This window comes from Anas acuta, chromosome 9 (assembly GCF_963932015.1).
Source record: "Anas acuta chromosome 9, bAnaAcu1.1, whole genome shotgun sequence".
NCBI lineage: Eukaryota > Metazoa > Chordata > Aves > Anseriformes > Anatidae > Anas > Anas acuta.
The window spans coordinates 10,230,809-10,249,387 of record NC_088987.1 but is presented as its reverse complement, the minus strand read 5'-3'; the positions used below and the strand labels follow the sequence as shown (position 1 = coordinate 10,249,387).

General features: G+C 56.2%; 1 protein-coding gene across 6 annotated transcripts in view; it reads right to left on the bottom strand.

The window, feature by feature from the left end:
- The window catches only part of RUBCN (rubicon autophagy regulator), a 25,544-nt gene extending 6,965 nt beyond the window's left edge, over nt 1–18,579 (bottom strand). Inside the window, exons 1-15 of one of the 6 annotated variants that reach the window (XM_068692586.1) lie at nt 18,431–18,579; nt 13,414–13,567; nt 10,582–10,665; nt 9,561–9,720; nt 8,594–8,700; nt 8,033–8,173; nt 7,677–7,833; nt 6,816–7,352; nt 6,332–6,376; nt 5,128–5,223; nt 4,578–4,693; nt 4,079–4,280; nt 3,688–3,789; nt 2,843–2,917; nt 270–330 (exon numbers count right to left, since the gene is read on the bottom strand). In XM_068692586.1, coding sequence (XP_068548687.1) covers nt 270–330; nt 2,843–2,917; nt 3,688–3,789; nt 4,079–4,280; nt 4,578–4,693; nt 5,128–5,223; nt 6,332–6,376; nt 6,816–7,352; nt 7,677–7,833; nt 8,033–8,173; nt 8,594–8,700; nt 9,561–9,720; nt 10,582–10,665; nt 13,414–13,567; nt 18,431–18,468 — 2,075 coding nt within the window. In that variant the 5' untranslated portion in view covers nt 18,469–18,579. Of the gene's footprint in view, nt 1–269; nt 331–2,842; nt 2,918–3,687; nt 3,790–4,078; nt 4,281–4,577; nt 4,694–5,127; nt 5,224–6,331; nt 6,377–6,815; nt 7,353–7,676; nt 7,834–8,032; nt 8,174–8,593; nt 8,701–9,560; nt 9,721–10,581; nt 10,666–13,413; nt 13,568–14,212; nt 14,465–17,134; nt 17,376–18,430 lie in introns of those variants that run through there. The other 5 variants (XM_068692591.1, XM_068692592.1, XM_068692589.1 and 2 more) reach the window with 5 other exon arrangements.

The window sequence follows — 18,579 nt, the reverse complement described above, 5'->3', positions numbered from 1 at the left end:
CCAGCAGGTACGGGGATCCCTGCAGACACCAATACACGAGGTATCCACCTCGTGCCCACACAGCATGTGAACAACCCTCATCATCCCAGGGGCTGCTTCTCAAATTCAAGACTAGGACCCAGCTGTGCCCCACAGCTAAGTAAATACAGGGAAGGAGGGAGAAGACGCCTGCTCCAGCGCAAAACGGCAGCTGATGCACTTGGAAGAGCAGAGCTGGATGGGAAGGGGAATTGGGTACCGAGACGTCTCACCTCAACTCGAATACGTACATGGACTCTGAGGAGAGAAAGGATTTCCTGCTGGAGTCTGGATTCCTCTTGATGTCTGCATCTGAAGCACAAACAAACACCATGAAGCAGACCGGGCAGGGCTGGAGGCTGCACTCACTCCAAACCAAAGCTACACGTTAAAACTCATCAAGCTGTTTAAAAGCACATAAACTACAGCGTCAACTGCTACCTGTAACACGGAGCAGCAAGGAGAGGTGCAGCCTAATCCCTCACCTGGTGGCATTACAAGGCCAGGACGTGGTGGGACGATGCAAAAACACAGTTGGCTGGGGATTTGGGGGGTGACAAGCGGTTGCTGGTGCAAGTCACACACCAAGACCTAGCGGTTACGTGGCCTGAAACGTTGTGCACACAGCTGGAGCTAGGAGGGCACGACAGCGGGGTTAGCTAGAAGGTTTAGTAGCTCTCTAAGCAGACCAGGTGCTGCAGGGCGTTAGCAGTGGGATGCAGAACCCTCCTCTCTACTTAACCACAACCTGTAAGGGGCAACTGTGGCCACGACACAGCTCGTCAGCTGCTGCACCACGGGGGATGGCAGCCCTGCCTCCACAGACGGGTCAGCATCTGTGCAGAGAGCAGGTCCAGCTCCCTCCAGCAGCTCCCCAGCAGCCCTGGGCTGCCCCACATCCCTCCTTGGTGCCAGTCTGGGTACCACAGCGGTACCCGAGAGGCACCTTCCTCACTCATCTCTTCCTTTCGCTCCTGCAGGTTTCTCTGCTAAACCCTGATGCAGAATTCATCTGGATGGCAGAAGGTCGCTCTGCTCTTGCTCCCCGAGCAGGTCGGCGACACAGACCCACGCTGAGCTTGTCCGCTCCTGGCCACGCTCACCCTGCAGTGGGACAGCCAGCACCACGAGCCGTCAGCTCCCCGACAAAGAGTGGGGCTGCCCTGCCAGGACAGGGAGCGAGGATTCCCAGAGGATTAGGGCAGGAGCCAAGGACCCTGCCTTTGAGTGATCCTGGCTTCAGAAGAGGAAAGACGTGCAAAGAGGCCACAGCAAGCCTTCACAGCCCTTCCACTAAATTTACAGATTTGGGCTAGCAGAGGTCAGCTTGGACAGGCAGCACTCCGTGTTCAACATCCATCGCTAGAAACCAACATGAAAGCATCCTAATGCTAAGGAACCCACGTATCCACACCAGGCGAGGAGACATCTAGAGCAGAAAAGAGGGAATTCAGGCAAACGTAGCCTCCTGCCCACGTACAACACCGGACAGACGGATCTACCATGCTCTGGTACCTTCAGCTCAGCGCAGGAAGGCTTTGCATGGTCCTGGGCTACGACAAGCTCAAGCGAACAGTGGGGCACACACAGCATAGGGCCAAGCATTACAGGGAGATCTTGGGCAGAGCCCAGCTCAGGCACTGGCATCACCTCAGGGATGGCAGAGAGAGCCAGATTTGGCCCTAGGCTCCCTCAGGGATCCTGGCACCACTCCTTCCCCAGGCCTACCTGCAGACACTCCCCAGAGACCTACAGTTACTTGCCCCAAATGCCTCTGCTGCCAATGCTTTCACCACGTGGGACAGTCCCTAGGATGCTGGAGAACAGCACCGAAACCCAGGGAAGTCACCGCAGCCCCCAGGGGCCAGCTTCAGGCCAGGAGGAGCCACCCTGCACTACACCCACGGGCGCTGTAAGCTCTGGGTGCAGCAGAGCTGCCAGGAAGCTCTGAGCATCAGCACCTCTGGCAAGAGCAGCGTGCTGGTGCCAAATACCTGAGAGCAGAGAGCAGCAGCAGGTAAGCAAGACCTGGCTGCACGTGATCCCAGTGTTCGGGGCCTCCAATGTGAATAAAACGCCTGTGCCCTGACTGCTCTCACTACTTTTCCCTTCTTTTTAGAAGGATTCTTCCTTGCATCAAGTCTGGGCAGGAAGGGAAGGGTTGGCTACGGATTGAATCGGAGTTACAGCATGCCAGCTCTGCAGAGTCACACAGGATAACTCTCCCCCAAGGCACCAACAGCTTCAGAGTGCTTTGGTCCTGTCCTAGCTCTGCCTCCTGGCCATAAGCTGACAGCAGGGTCATTTTGAGAGCAAGGTTTCTTCCTTCCTGGCTCCCTCCCTGTCTCACCTGCAGCAGACAGGGAGCTGCAGGGCAGCTCCATCCCAAACCGTAACGCTGGAGAGGGACAGGATTTCTGGGATGGAGACCTGGTCCCACAGCGTAGGGGGCTGTGCTCTCACCCAGCCCAGCAGCTACAAAGCTGTGCCTGTGCCTTCATCTTGAGCCACAGCCCGGGCAAGACGAGCGTTCGCCACAGCAGGCACGTTGTGTGCATACAAACCACTGCAAGGCAAAACACCCTGCGGGACGGTGCCGTGGCAGAGCTCCTCTTTTTGGTGATTTTTGTGCCTGGTCTGAAGCTGACCTGCTGATGCAGCATGAACTCAACACCTCGGGAGCCTGTACAGAGATTGAGGCCTCTGCACTCCCTGTAATACCCCGAGGGGACACACCGAGGAGTGTGCACGTGCGAGGCACACACACGCACACACCTTGCACACACACGCACGCGTGCCGCAAGGGAGCACTGCGGGGTACTACCTGAGAACAAGGAAGCCATTGACACTGAGAGGCCGTTCTTGGACATTTGAATCAGGTTAGATCCATCGTTACCATCTGTATAACACGGTGATGACAAAACAGTGCACTTCAGTGCTTTGGCCAGGCCAAAGGGAAAGGGCATAACACAAGAGCAGCACTTGCAGGAGAGAAACCCCGAACTGAACTCACACACCCCTCCGTGGACTTCAAAACTGAGCCCAAAATCTAGCCCTCGGGAACTGAAATGTTTTGTTGTCAGCAGAGACGTGAAGATTGAGAAGTTCACAGCTGGAGACTGGATTGCTCCATCGTCTCTCATCGCACCTCTAAAGTCAGCGTGATGGAGGTACTGCTGAGAAATGAGTCACCTACCCCAGAGGTGGAACAAGGTTTTGAAAAAAGGGGATGCCCAGGAGCCCAGGCAGGTCTCCTGCATGCAATAAGCTCAGCTGTCCCAGCTGCCAGGGCCAGAGACCACAGCTAGGGCCAGGATGTGACCAGCAGTTGGCTGCTCCCACCCAAAAGACAAGTGGGCAAAAGTACAGCTCCTTCTGCCTGGGTAGCAGCTCTCCCACCTCTCTAGCTCTGACAGCTGCTCTGGCAAGTGAAACGGAAACCACGTACCAGCTAGAGGCTCTGAATGCGAAAGGATTACAGAGGATTTTGAAAGAAAGTCATGCCACCACATGAGGGAAACTCATGCTCAGCATTCAGCCGTTTGTCTGGGAAAAGCCATCCTGAAGGCCAGAGGGACATGCTCCTCTTGGTGTGACCGACCTCAACGCAATCACGCCCAGGAGAAGCCTGGCTCCACGTGAGAAGCTGACGCAGCCGTTCCCTCTCACCTTGTATCTCGTACTCTTCCACATCCTCCGCAGAGCCAGAATCAGACAGGCGCATGGAGCCGCGGGAGCTGAACTGGGACTCGCTGTCTGTCGCCACAAGGCCTGGGAGGCAAAGAAAAGGCAACACGGCCAGGCCATCAGTGGAAGTGGTCTGCATGGGTCACTGACAGCCAAGGGAGATCTCAATAGCCAGATGTGGCATCCTCGACAGACATCAAGGATGGAAAATGGGCTATGGGCTCAAAATGAAATCACATTCCTTAAACAAATCTCTGCAGCACCCTACTAGCAACATCATTGTTTCTCATAAAAAGTCAGGATGCTGCAAGAACAGGCAACGGACAGAAAACCCACATCCCACCCGCTGATGAGCCCATAAAACATCACCCACTGTCTGAGCCCATCTCCTGGCAGGCAGGGAACAGGTGCTTGGTACGGATCTGCTGGCGCCTAATGCGAATCTTCTGTTTAAGCTCCTGGATCTCCTTGTCACTGTCTTCCTCCTCCTCCTCCAGCTGCCGGCTCATCATGTTGCACTTCATCAACTCGATGGCAGCGATCAGCGACTCTGAGATGCTGAAGTGGGCATTCTCCTGTGAGGCAAAAGCAAAAGCATTCGAGGCTGTACCACAGGGAAATTAGGAAGCCTTGGCAAAATGCAGTTCCCTACCTGTGAAAGGAAAGAGTTTAATGTTTATGGAAGGTGGCAGAAAGACCTCATGTCCTCCTGGCCCTATGAAACCTTACCGTCCTGTAATGACCTAGAAGTTCTGTGCACAGCTCTACAGCAGGAAATACTACGGGATTCTCTTTGCCACAGAGGGAAGTAGCACTGAACCTGCACCAAAATCCTTTCTCCTGAGCACACAGGCTGCTGCTGCCTCCCTCACCTTCTCCAGGTCTGCGCAGCTGCCGAAGTCCTGCTCCGAGAGGTAGCTGATGAGGGACTGCCCTTCCGAGGGTCTCCTGAACATCCCTTCCCCCGAGCTCAGGTACTGGCCAGAGTCTAGAAGAGCAAGAGACAAACATATGAGGGAAGGACCTGGAAATCCACTGCTCAAAGCACCGGGTAACAGCCCACGCTCTGCACCAACACACTGGCAAGCCCACGTGGCCATCAGCTGGTCTGTCCCACCCTACAGATAGATCGGATCTCTGCTTGGTCCTAATGGATAACAGCGACCAACATGGGGCCATTAAGATGACAAGACAAACCGTGACAGCAGGCATCCTAAAATCGCCCAGCCCTCCTGAACATCCCACCCTAAACATGAAGGAGCAGATCACTGAGAGCCCTGAAGCCTCTTGGCTCTTCTGGCTGCCACCAGATGCTCTCGTACTTCACTGGGGCTCTCCCATGGGTGGTACACACACATGCCAAAAGTGCCCTGCAGTGCACGACCAGGAGCAAACGTCCTGACTCGGGCTCGCTGTACTCACCATACTCCATGTAGAGGGAGCTGGGTGTGCTCAGCTCGCTGCTCTGGGTGGAACCAGACACTGTCCCTCTGCCTCTGCCCGTGTCACCGTGGGACTCTGCAGGGAAAGACAACACCAGGCACACATCAGGATCCCGGAGGCGCCCAGACCAGATCTCGGTGTGAAATGGAAGGAGCTCAACATCACATGGGTGGACACAAATGGATGGGGAAAAAAAACACAAGGGAAATCCTCTGCTCGGCTAGCCTGCTCTGTGCCATGCCTGAGGCCAAGCCCAGGAGGGGACAAAACTAGAGGGGCATTCCAGGCAGGAGAGGAGGAAGGGAAAAGGAGAGAAGCTTGGGAGAGCCATGGATCAGTTGAGTCCTGAGCCTTCCTCTCTTTATTCCCTAGCAGATCCAGAGAACGCAACAGCCTCCAGCAAGTGCCTCTGCCAGCCCCTTCGTCCCCCTGGAGTATCTCCAAGAGTTACCCCGCAGGGCTGGGCCATGAGACAAGGGGACCCCGAGCAACCAAGGGATCAGTGGGGCTCGCAGCCCTGAAAGGCAACCTGGGCAAAGGTGGAAGGAGGCGTCTGAAGGACACGCTCTCACTCGGCTAGGAAAAGCCAGGGCTCCCTGCAGACAACCCCAAAGTCAGGAGTGCTCAAGGTGACCTGCCCGTGCGTGCACTGCAGGGCCACCCGCTGCCAGGCGGAGCTGGTGGGGACCGCCAGGAGCTGGCTTCATTGGGGACAAACAACCAGCAGTGCTCCCTGCAGAGCAACAGCCCCAGAGAGCAGCTGACCTGCTGACTGGAGGACTGCAGGAAGGCAAAAAACACCTCACCTGGAGCTGAATAGCACCCACGAAAAATACGGTGTTCAAACCCACACCTTCCTAGCTACCAGCCCTCAGTCGCTGGTTCCCAGAGCAGTAAGGGGTGGAGGAGAGGGCAGGGGAAGCGGGTCAGGGACAGCCCTTCCAAACACCATGCAGGAGAGCTGGGTGCCAGCCGTGGCCTGGTGTACTGCTGCCAAAAAACAAGCTGGTTCAGTCAGGTCGCATGCACAAACCTGAGGCACCCCTCAAAGCACCACCTGGCAGTCAGGGAACACAGAATTTTTTTATTTTTTTTTTTTTTCTAAATGGACATTAATGGGTTGATGGAAATCCTGAATGTAATGCAATGATCACTAATGAAGGGCTCATTCTGGCTCCCAAACCTGCCACTGGGTCTTCTATTATAATGGTGATATCCCTGAGGCCTCCTGGACAGACAGAGGAGGAAGAGGGCAGCAGTAAGGGAGAGAAAACAGAGACAGACTGGTTACTACTGAGCAAGGACCCGTGTTTCTCCCACGAAGGCAGAGCAGCGGGACAGACTCTCAGACTGGCTGTCCCTTCACACCCCACTCCTCCCACCATGCGTTCGCCCATCCAAGGAGAACCCAGGGCCACTACCAAAACCAGACTGGCCCTGGGCATTCTGGGCCACAAGACATCAGCCCATTGCTCCACCGTGGAGCAGGAAAAGGCAAAAAATCAAATTCCCAAACTGCTTGCTCACTGCTCCCCTCGCTCAGCTGACACACGGAGTCCAAGGGGCAGCCAGCACCCCAACACTGGTGACTCCCACCCGGCCGTGGTCCCATATCTGTGCCCGCACCCCAAAGCCACCCCATGCGCCCCGAAAAGCAGCCCCATTACCGTGCAATTTCCCCGAGGCCACGTTGGTGTCAGAGTGCGAGCGCACGTGGCTCTTCTTGAGGATGCCCTGCGGGGCTGACGACTGCCCCTCCGAGAAGCTGGACCGGCGCAACAGGCCCAGGCCCCAGCTCCCACCTCCGCTCGCCCCCTGCTCCCCCATGGAGGAGACCGAGTCCAGCTTCTGGGAGCTGCTGGAGGAGAAGAGGTTGGAGCTGCTGCTCTTGCTGCTGGTGGTGCTGGCGCTGCTGCAGGCCCGGCCCCGGCGCCCCAAATTGCCGATGGCCAGGTACTCGGGCCCATCGTTGGGGTCGCTCTGCGCATCGTCCTGGCTCCCCGTCCAGGTGTCCTCGCTCTGGCTGGTGGTGCTGGAGCTCATCTCGCTGGCCGGAGAGAAAGGGTCTTTGGGTGAGGGGATGCGGGAGCTGGGCTGCTCCAGGGAGGTCCTGTCCTCGCTGAAGGAGGAGGAGCGGGTGGCCGGGCAGTGTTCCTGGGGCTGGCTGGTGCTGGAGCAGACGGAGGAGCTCGCTGGTCTCCTGTCTGAAGGGGGACAGGAAGGGGGCATCACACACACACCCCCTGGCACAAAGACCCCACCCTATGGCACGTGGCTTCAAACAGGCATGCCCACCCACCACGGGCAAAGGCAAGGGATCTCCACGCCAACACAGGCAGAGTTCTCACACAAAGAACCTAACACAAAGCACGAAGAAGGCAAACCATTGTCCCAGCCGCAGCTTCACTGCAGCTCTGCTTGGACCCGCGTTTTGGCATCTGAGATGACTCAGCCCGAAGCGTGTGCTCTACAGACAGACACCGAGTGAGCAAGGGGCTCAAGTGGGCTTCCAGCCCCCCCCTGGTTACCTGGCAGGCCAGACGAGGCTGGATGGGGCAGGCTGGAGAAGGACCCGCAGTGGCGCTGCTGCGTGCAGCCTGCAGACGGGGCGTACGGGGACCCGGGGAGGGCAGTCAGGCTCTGGCTCTTTGTCACTGGAGAAGGACCTTCACCCCTCCTGGTGAGCTGAAAACAGGTGGCATCATGAATAAATCAGCACTTACGGGGCTACGTGTCAAAAAAGGAGCAGCGACTGGACGTGCAGCGCCTGCACAAGCACCTGCCCTGGGGCAGCCGGGTCTGCAGGGTGGGAGAAAACACCCCGCAGCAAAGGGAAGCAGCTCTTTATTCACAGCTCAACAAAAAGCCCCCGTCTGAAAATTACCAGGCTCTCAGCAAGATGATCCAGGCAGCCCAGCGCCCCAGGCAAGCGGCTCTGGTGTCCTTCAGCGTCACAGTCACGTGCATCTCTTGTCCCGGCAGAGGGACCTGACGCGCACAGGGAGGGCAGTGACGTGCCGGCCAGCTGAAAGAACACAGCCCCCATTTAACCAAGTGTCATTAATTATCCTCCCTCTGGGGAGCTCTCTGCAAAGAAAGCAGCCGCTGCTCCCCTCCTCTGGGGAGAGGGCAGCCGGCACGGGGCTGCACGGGGTCGGTGGCATCTCCTCTGAGGACGGCTGGCTCTGAAGCCTGGGACTTTCAGGACTTTAGAGGTATTTTAAAGGAACTGGTGCCTGATATCAGGTCCTCAGATTCTCAGTGCCATCCAGAAGCAAGGTGCCTCGCTACAGACATCTCCCCCCTACCCCAATCCCCTCTCCTTTTGCTATTTCCAAGTCCAGGCCCTTGTCCAACAGCTCCCTGAATGAGACATTGTACGAGCAGCCACAGCCGGACAGCATTTAGGGAGAGCCAGATGCGAAAGCCGGGGGCCTCAGCTCACCATGGATGTGTCGATCTGAGCCAGCAGCCTGGGGTTGTTCTGCTCCACAGCCTCCAGGCACTGCAGCATGGCCGTGACGTGGGCGTCACTGAGCAGGAAGGCAGTGTCTGCGGGGAGAGAACTGCTGTCAGGGGGCTCTCTCCTTACCACCCCCAGCACCAGGGCAGCAGGAGGAGCAGGATGCTCTTCTTGTAGCAGAGAGGCAAAGCCTGAGCCCTCACGGAGGGGTTTGCAGCCTGCACTTCATCCTATAGGACAACCACAGCCAGCCCACTACTCTAAAACGCAGAATTAAAGAAATATCCTGACCCAGATCAATATACGTAATCTTTGTCCTTGCTGATGATTTTCACTTTTTGACAAAATCTCAAGTTTTCACAAAAATGCTTAACATCTGTGAAGCTGCACAAAGAGCTTCATTTTTCACCTACAATGTAGTAGAAACACAGCTGCATTTCCACAAAACAAAGACATGAAGCTCTGACCTCTGATGATTAGAAAGCTTCCAGGGGAGAAAAAAAGCCCAGAGTATTTTTGAAACAGATTCAAAACTGACTTTCTATGCCCATTTTGTTTCTTTCTAATAAAAAGCCTGGACACAGGATTAAGACCAGACCGATTCACTACTTCCAGCAGAAACCTTTGAGCGCATGCAAAAAAGCTGCTGCAAGAGAAAGAAGATGAGGATGTCCAGCATGTTCACACAGGCTCAAGCTCTCGCTTGGGCAGCAGGGAGGGCCCAGACACAGGCAGGACCAAGCGTGCTCCAGACAAGCTTGCTGCAGAAAGCCTGAGCTCAGCTCTTCTACATGCATCCGGGCTGTGCTTGCAGCATAGACACAGCACACAAGTCACCCGCTTTGCCCGACAGCACAGATTGCCCAGAAGCAAACCAGCTTTCCTGCTGTCCCCTTCGCTCACACGGGATATTTTCACGGGCAGATGAAAAAGGCCCATTTTTATTTACCTGCGTAGAATTTCCTTATGTACTGCCTGTTCCCCAGGAGAGGTCTGAGCTGCGCCGAGAGGCAGTGGAACTGCAGGCTGTGCTGCAGCCACAGCTTGGCGATAGCTTGGTCGCTGCGGCCGTCTGGGCCGGGCTGGCCGTTCTCGTGCAGGCTGATGAACTGGAAACAAATGTTAAGGTGAGAAGAGGAGCAGGGATCGTTCCTCCTCACAGCTTTGGCCCCTGAGAGCAGCAGCTTTCCAGCGCCAGGCACTGTCTGAGGGAACACGGTCACATCCTAGCAGCTTCCCAGCTACCAACCGAGGGAGCACAGGGAGACAGAAGCACTGGCGAGGAACAACACTTCAAAGGTCAGCCAGCGGGAGCGACCAAAGTCCTCCCGACAGCCACCAGCACTATGAATTTCAATGGCATGTTCTCCCACCCCTGACCTGGAGGGACCCCACACTCCCAAACCTAATTGCTTTCCTGCGGTGACGGTCATGTTCTCGCTGACACATTAACTGATGTGTCCATCCTCACTGCCCCACAGCAGACCCTGCTCACACGGCTGAGCCTGCATCGAAGGGCAGCGCGGCGTCCATCAGGGCACAGGGCAGCCACGGGCTGAGAGCATCCCCGTGTGTCAGCAGGCAGCACAAGCCAGGCATGGAAGAACCAAATGAACGGTGAAGGCTGAGACACAACCCAGAAATGAGACAGCCAAAGCCTCTGGAGATTCGTACCAACGCATCAATCGCTCTTGTATGCACAGAAGCACTGCCTGTGCCGGTTCCCTTGGTGACGCCAGTGGTACCCAACCAAGAGGAGCTGGAGACTGGCCCGTGAGAAATAAGGACCCGATTGTCTCAGCCTAAATCACGCCGAGTTCCCGGGATGTGGCTTGCACACAACCACGTGGCTGCTTCGTCCCTTTTTCACCCGCAGCAGGCCAAGGCTAGGCGATCCCAGCAGGGAGGCCTGCAGCCCGGCTGCTCTCTCCCCGCCCGCTGGGTACACAGAGGCACCCCCCAGGACTCACCTTCTCCAGGTGATGAGCAGAGCTGGGGCTCAGCCGGCGAATGTCTTTGACAAACTGCCAGTAATCCTTCTGCCTGCAGCACACCTGCCCAGGAGAGGCTCGGTTAGGGCCCACCACACCAGTCCCACCACAAGGCCGAGTGGTGCAGCAGGCTCGGACTGGGGAAGCCGGACACCAGGCACCCCCAGAGCTGCCACAGGACTGTGCAGGCACTGACAGGGGACGGGTGATAAACTCCTTCCCAGCAAACACAAAATAAAAGAATCGGTCAGCTAGGAGAGGGCATTCAACCTAGAACATGGTAGGATGGATCCTACAGCCTGTTCCCACCAGCCTCCTGCTTAGAGGTTTGGGGACAGGGAGCTGTTCTGACCACAGAGCCCTCCAGCTTTGCTTGAGCACTCTGTAAATGCAAAGCAGGAGCACGCACAGCACGGTGTCAGCCCTAGTTAAGTGATAACATTTCCCATTAACCCCATGCTATCACCAGTGCACAGCCCCCAGCCCTAGCAAGATGGGCCTGGAGCTAGAAAACAATAGGAAGAACAAAGTTGCTTTGCAGAAGGGGAAAAAGAATCAGTGAGAAGGTCTAGCCTAGTTTTATAGACATAAAATCGGGAAAGGGATCAAGTCACAAAACACTGAGTTGATGTACACAAGCTGTCTGCTCCCACAGTGGCCTCCCTGTTGCATTCACCTACAAGCAAGAAGACAGCAGGTCCCCTCTGCTGCTTCTCCTCCAGCAGGTAAGATCCCAGCCCACCAGACCACGGAGACAGGACAGATCTTAAGACTGGGAAGGGCATTGAAAGGTTCCCCCCACCTCAGAGCAAGGACACTAAAGGCCACCGGCAGCTCACCAGCAGACCAGGGAGCAGAGCCAGCACCACCACCCAGGCAGGAGTGGGCACAGGGGCAGGAGAAGGGTGACCTCGGGTGCTGGCTGCACCTACAGCAAAGCGTGTCCAGTGCCTCAGCCCTCTGCCCGTGTCCTCCTGGTCACTCTGTGCATCACCATGTCACGTACACACCCCTCGCTGCCTATGGCGGTCTGCCCAGGTCAGAGCTGGCCGAGCTCCCGTGTCACCGGTCACCTCCTACCTGGCAGCTCAGTCCCACAAAAAGGGCCGGGCTTCAGCGAGGGGATGCAGTGGGCAACAAGAAACACATCCCAGCAAAACCTGCAACAACCAGGGTCCTGTAACACCAGCCATGGACAAGGACACCGGCATGGCTGAGCACCACGGGTAAGAAACTCGAAGCAGCGTGCTCTGGCATTGTGTTTCCATCAGCAACTTGCTGTTTGCCTTGACTTTATTCAGACACTGAGTTATTTTTTGCTTCTTATTCTTCCAGTTAAAGAGGAACTGCAGAAGAGCTGCTGTTTTCCTCATTGCTTTATCGGGTGTAAACGCAGCCCCGGAATGTCTCTCTTCACAAAAATGCTGTTTTTTTTCCTCCATCTCTACTTCCTCTTTCACAAGTGTCAGACAAATTGGTTCTGTTTTGTGGTTTATTTGTTTGAGGGGGTTGTTTTATTATTATTTTTTTAAGACTAGAGCACTAACACAGAAATTTTAGCCCTTTATATTCAATTGGGGTTTTCTGGACAAATTAACAAAATTCACTCAATAGTTTAAAAACCTCTTATCCTAGATCTCTTAACATGTACATATGGATTTATTTTTATTTTTTACTCCTAGTCATAGAAAAAAAGCTGATACAAAAAATAAATAAAAGGAAGTTTCTCTGGAATAAATATGAGAAAACTCCAGTGAGGAAGCTGTATTTTCATGGGCCTGCCTTTGCAGCTATTATATTTGGAGTGGTGTCACACACACACAACACTGAAGGACCATTTCTGATTGAGAACTGCCTTTGTGTGCAGCATGACGAAAGGCACTGTGCTGTCCTACTTTGCAGGTGTCTGTTTCCCCAAGCTGTGGCATGAACGGTTACCAATACACAGATGAGTGGAAATCATTTAAATTTCACTTCCTGAAGCCTATTAATAGCACGTCTATCAGAAATGAGCACTGTATTCCCCACATAAGAAGGGTAACTTCTCTCTTTGCTCAAGTCCCAAAGGAGGTCACGGGCCTACACCGCTGGGGACTCAAGGCCCAGAGCTCCTAAATGCAGGGAGCGAAATCCCAGCCCTGTTTTGGGAGGATCTGCCAGCTCCTGGAGGTTTTTCAGCTTGGATGCAGCACTGCCTGAATCAGTGGTAGCAGAGCCCCAGCTGCACAAACCTTCCCTGGGCTTCTCTGCACCTCTGTAGTTGCAGAGCTGGCCGGTGGGAAGCCTGCCCGAGGCATGGCCTGCAGGCTTGCTGTAACTCTCCCTTGTGAAATAACAGCAGCGGTAATTGCAAGCTGAAGGGGAGATCTTCAGGTGTCTGCACACAACCGGTGTCCAGAAAGGGAAAGAGAAAGTCTTCCTGGCAGTTGGGGAGGGCTGGATGAGCCTGGAAGGAGGCCCCATTGACGCGGAGCGCAGCTGCGGCTGCCAGCCCCTATCACTGACACCAGAAACAGGCAAGATACAAGGCTCCTCTTGCCAGACCTCACTGGGGACTTGTCCAAGCGCACACGGCTGGAGGCTGACTCACGGCAAATTCAGCTTTATCGCTTCGCTACAGGCTGCAGCGGGGCGAAAGGGAGGCCTCTCCTCACAGAGGGCACGGATGTTAATAAAACCGTGTCAGAAGTGCACGAGATGCAAAGAACAGAGGCACAGGGCTCTCTGACAGCCACAGTGCTCGTGATGCAAGCCGTGAGTGCCACCAAAGCTGCAGCAGGAGGACACAAGGCTGGCAGGACAGACACCTACCTTGTCGTGGATGAGCCCGTGGTAAAGGATGCTGTGCATGTCCCTGCAGAGCCGCTCCAAGCCACCATACTTGGACCAGACGTTGGGGTTGTTGGTGGACACCAACCCTTCCACGGTGGTCTTCAGGTTGCCCAGCAGCTTCCAGTGCTCCTTCCTGCAGAGGAACACAGCAGGTTGCCTACCGAGCAGCAAATATATTGCAAGAGGAGCTTCAGAGCAAGATGCACTCCCCACATGGAGATTCTGGTCAGACCGAAACTTTTGGTAGTCCGGAAAGCAGCTTCAGGACTTCACACCTCTCTGTGGTCTAGCCCTGTGGTCTCCAGCACATGGTTTGTGGACAAGAGGCCCTACAGTAATGATGTACATATGACTAGCAGCCACCACTGATACAGCCTCCGGAGGCAGCACAGACGGGTACCACAGCTTGCCTGTGCAAAAGCAGTTTTGGGGAAGGAAATTTTGGATGGTGGACGTCTGGCCTTCCCCATTCAAGCTTTTTGACGGTGATGCCAGCTGCCAAAAAGATGTCTTCAGACAGGAGCCACCCTCTCAGAAGCAACAGGAATGTTGCAAGGCATGCAATAGGAATGTTGCAAGGTATATTTGGGTGTGCAACTGTCAAAAAAAAAATGTGCCTCTGCAGGATTTAAACAAAAGCATTGGAGATAACAGCCTGGAATGAAAGTTTAACCTTTATACCGCAAGAACAAGCCCCAGTGTTTCAGCTGTTAATCCCTCTCCCTGCCCAAAATAAACCAGATTGCCAAAGTAAACACACAAAAAAAAAAAGGAAAACCTGCTTTCGTTTTCATCCTTGTGGGATAAAGTATGGGCCGCATGCTTCTCGCGGTGCAGAGGACACGAACAAGCAATATAATCCTGTTCCTTGAAAACAAGCTCTTCTCGCCAATATTCTCCTTTTGAGACTGGTTTGTTATTGCAAAACTGACAAAGTGAGCAAGCCTGACACCTCCACCACTGCCCAGGGCAGAGGAAGCTCCGTGCCAGGGCTGCGAGCCATCCATCTGAATTGAGGGGCTTTTTTGAGCCGCCACCAGACACGAGAGCTCCAGCAGCTCCTCCCCGAAGTATTTCTGACACTCAGAGTTGGGAAATGCAAGTGAAAGCTCAGCCACGCCGCCCAGCTTCCAAGTCTGTGAGTCAGGAAAACTCCCTCCTCGCTATTTTGTGCCATAAAAAGCTCGCAGATGGGGGGCAGCGCACGCTGCAGGCTGAGCAGTGCTCCCCCAGAGGCAGGAAAATCGGGATCCAGCAAACGGGAAGCACGGCTCCTCCACCACAAATTCATCGTCAAACAAAACAGCCCAAAAACGCGAACGCAGTGCCGCTGTCGCTGAGCTCAGAGGCATGCAGGAAACAATCGGCACCAGCGAAGCACCTCCACGGAGATGATTCAGAAGCTGCCAAAAGTGAATTAGATCTCTGAATCAACACAGAGACTCCCAAGGGATGGGGCTTGTTGATCCAAATGATTCAAAAGCCTTCTGCAGGACCTTACTCACACCCAAACCGCAGACGATTCTGGGCTTGAGCGCGCTGCCTGCCGAAAAGCTGGCAGTGACACAAGCCCAGGGAAATTCAGACCCACACACCTGGCTGCAGGTGTAGGGCAGGGAGGCACGGCACAACTGACCACAGCCACTTTTGACTGGACTTTTGGGTTAACCCTTAATTAGTGGCAGGATTCGCTCCCCTCTCATTGACAGAGCCTGGGCTGCCCGGAGGGGCGGAAAAGTGCCGGGTGCCAGCTGCCCTCCAGTTCCCTGTTTCTGCAGATGTTCAGGGCGCTACTAAGAAATCTGCTTCTTTCTCACCAAATAAAGAAAATGCTTCACTAGTTCTAAAAAAAAAAGAGCCTAACACGCCCTGACACGGGGTAAAGACGATTCAAATCATATCATGAAAATACCCCTGCTCACAGGAAGGGCAAAGGGAGCAACACACCCAAGGGAGGTCACAGTACACGAGCAGACCTTCCCCTGCGAGAGCCGTACGTGCTGCTCCTTCCGTGCCCTACCACGGGTGCTTCCCCCCTCCACACCAGCTGGGTGCGTTTGCACAGCTCCTTGCTGCATCCTGCTGCAGCTCCCGGCTTCCCAAGCTTTTGGGGAGAAAGAAGAGGTGGCAGGAGGAGGTTTGCTCTGCTTGATGCCTGATCCACAAGCTGCTTTTTTGGGGTTTCGCTCACGGGAGCTCAGCCCTGTGCAGGCAGGGATGTTCTCTGATGTGCTGTGATTGATGTTACCCGGGTGAGAATCTGGACGTGCTCCAGCTTCAGCGGAGACACGGAATTCTCCCAAGGCTTTCTCAGCCCTTCCATGCTAGCAAGAGTAGGAACAACCTCTGGGCCAAATCGGCAGAGGTGACTCAGAACAGACGCTGCTGAGTCAGGTGAACTTCGTTAAAAAAAAATAAAAATTAAAAAAAAAATCACAGAGGTAACCAATATCCAAGAAAATGGAGCTCATCCTCCTTACAAGCAGCACGTGCCGGATGCCTTCCCATGCTCTCACTGCCCCAGCACTGCTCTCTACCTGGAGGCATCGCTTGATCCTTCTTAGCACGCTAAAGAGATCGGGCTGAGGATACCGAGGTCATTCAGGGGGAACCACAGAGGGACTTCTGCCACATCCCCGGGGACGCTCCTGCTCTGGCTGCTCCTCCTGTGGATTTCAAGGTGCCGGCGCCTCGCTGCTGCGCACAGGCAGCTCTGAATCCATCGCAGGCAGCTCTGAATCCACCCGTCCACGGGTTTCCTAGACAACGAGCAGCGAATTTCCTTGTGCTTTGCTGCCTGCTCCCCCGCCAGGCTTGGCGCTTCTGGAAAAGGGGAATTAAAAGAAGCTTCGTGCAGTTCACGGGGAGCAGCTCACAAGCCAAAAAGCCCCACAGCTCCTTCAGCCCAGCGGCTCAGCCCCACAGAGCTGGAAACCCATGTGCAGGGCTGCTTGCAGCAGGACTGGAAGCTTGCAGTTCCTAAAACGGGGGCACAGCCACAAAAAGGTCCCCCAGAGAACGCAGCCCCCACCTGCAGCTCCCCACGGCACTGACAGGGCCCCCGGGGAGCACACGGGCTGTACAGGCACTTTCAGCCTCGCCCCTGCTCTTACGGAGACTGCTGGGAAGCAGGGTGCTGCAGCCTTGGTAAAAAGGACAAGGCAAAGCCCTCCAGTGCCAAAATCCTCCCCGGTGCCAAATCAGACAGCCAGGAGGACAGACAGACACCTCCACGTGCAGCAGAGGGGACGATGCCCTCTTCTTCCCCCCGGAGAACGTGGCACCACGTCGGCCCTACCCGTCACACAGCGATGTGGTCGGGCAGAGCAGGGCCTGTGCTTAGAAAGGCAGGAAAACAGGCAAAGATGATTCTGGAAAAATAAACGAACGCAGGCAATTCCATCTGTCTTCCTGAATGCGCTGGGTTTGAAACCTCAGCTCGAACCACGCGAGGCATGGCAGCCCAAACCTGCACCGTGGTTTTAGAAGCACTGATCCCATTTTCGCAGCTGGCACCGTGAGCAGACAGCCAGCAGCAGCTCGCTGAGCCTGGCAGATAAGAAATGCCTCTCCTGGATCAGGTTTCAGCCGTTCCCTCCTCCCCGGCCCCTCTCCATCCGACGTCCATTCTGCCTTTCGGGACAGCACTGCAAAATGGGACCCCAAACGCAGACCTGCGAACACCTGAAGCAGCACTTACCCCCGAAACGCCTGCAGGGAAGGAGCCGTGTTACTGCTGAAATGCAAACCAGCAAAACCCTGCCTGGATCACACCAACCAAGCTGCCGCAGCGCTGCTGCTGTCACCTGCCAGGCTCAGGGAGCGGGAGCTGCCAGCCACGTGCAGCCACCAGGCCTGGCGGCCACAGGCAGCGAGGAGCTGGGGATTTGGGGTAAATATCCAAAGCGGGTGACACAGCCGACTGCCAGGAGGGCGCTGGGACACAACCCCAACCCCAAACCCAGCCAGATGTGGAGGAGCCAGAGGTGCAGCAGGGGGACGAGGCAGGGTGGTTCCTCACCGAGCACCAGCAGCACAGGGCTGGGCAGCTACTGCCTCCCCTATGGCAGGTGACAGGGACGGGGACATCGGGTGCTCATGGCACATGTCCCTGCACCACTGCCACGCAGCCCTGTCGCCCATGGGTGCTCAGCATGGCCAGGCAGCGCGCCCACAGCTACACATCCCTGCTGTCTCCTGCGGTGCTGCAACCGCACAGCATGTCCCTGTGTGTCCCTAGCATGTCCCCATGGGTCCCTATGTGTCCCTAGCATGTCCCCATGGGTCCTCAGCATGTCCCCACAGGTCTCCATATGTCCCCATGGGTCCCTATGTGTCCTCAGCACGTCTCCATAGGTCCCCATGTGTTCCCAGCATGTCCCCAAGGGTCCCTCTATGTCCCCAGCATGTCCCCACGAGTCTCCATGTGTCTCCAGCATGTCCCCATGTGTCCCTAGCATGTCCCCACGGGTCCCTATGTGTCCCCAGCGTGTCCCCATGGATCTGTGTGTGTCCCCAGCATGTCACCACCGTGTCCCCATGGGTCCCTATGTGTCCCCAGCATGTCCCCATGAGTCCCTGTGTGTCCCCAGCATGTCACCAGCGTGTCCCCACGGGTCACCATGTGTCCCCAGTGTGTCCCCATGCATCCCCACCATGTCCCTGTGTGTCCCCAGCATGTCCCCAGCCTGTCCCCAGCCCACACCCAGCTGCCACCCACCTGCAGCCCCATCCCCGGCTACCCCTTACCCAACCCCTCCCCATTGCCCCCAAAACCTGCTCCCTCTCCCCTTCTCCTACCCCTTTACCCCAGCACCCCCGGGATGCTGCCCCCCCACCCCCTCACCCCCCCACCGGTTCCACCTCCCACCGGTGCCGCGCCTCCCGCGTGCACGCGCACCCCCTCCAACCCCCCCACCTCCCCCATCTCCCCCATCCCCATCCCCGCTGCCCTCTCCGCGCGCTCCCGCAGCGCGCGCGCCCCCGCGCCCCCCACCTGCTCTCCGCGCGCCCCCCGCGGGGCTCGACCTCCATCCCGGGCGCGCGCCCGCGCCCCGCCGCCGCCACCGCCACCGCCACCGCCACCGCCCCGCCGCTGTCACGTGGGGGCGAGCGCCCGCCCCGCCCACCTCGCCGCGGGAACTA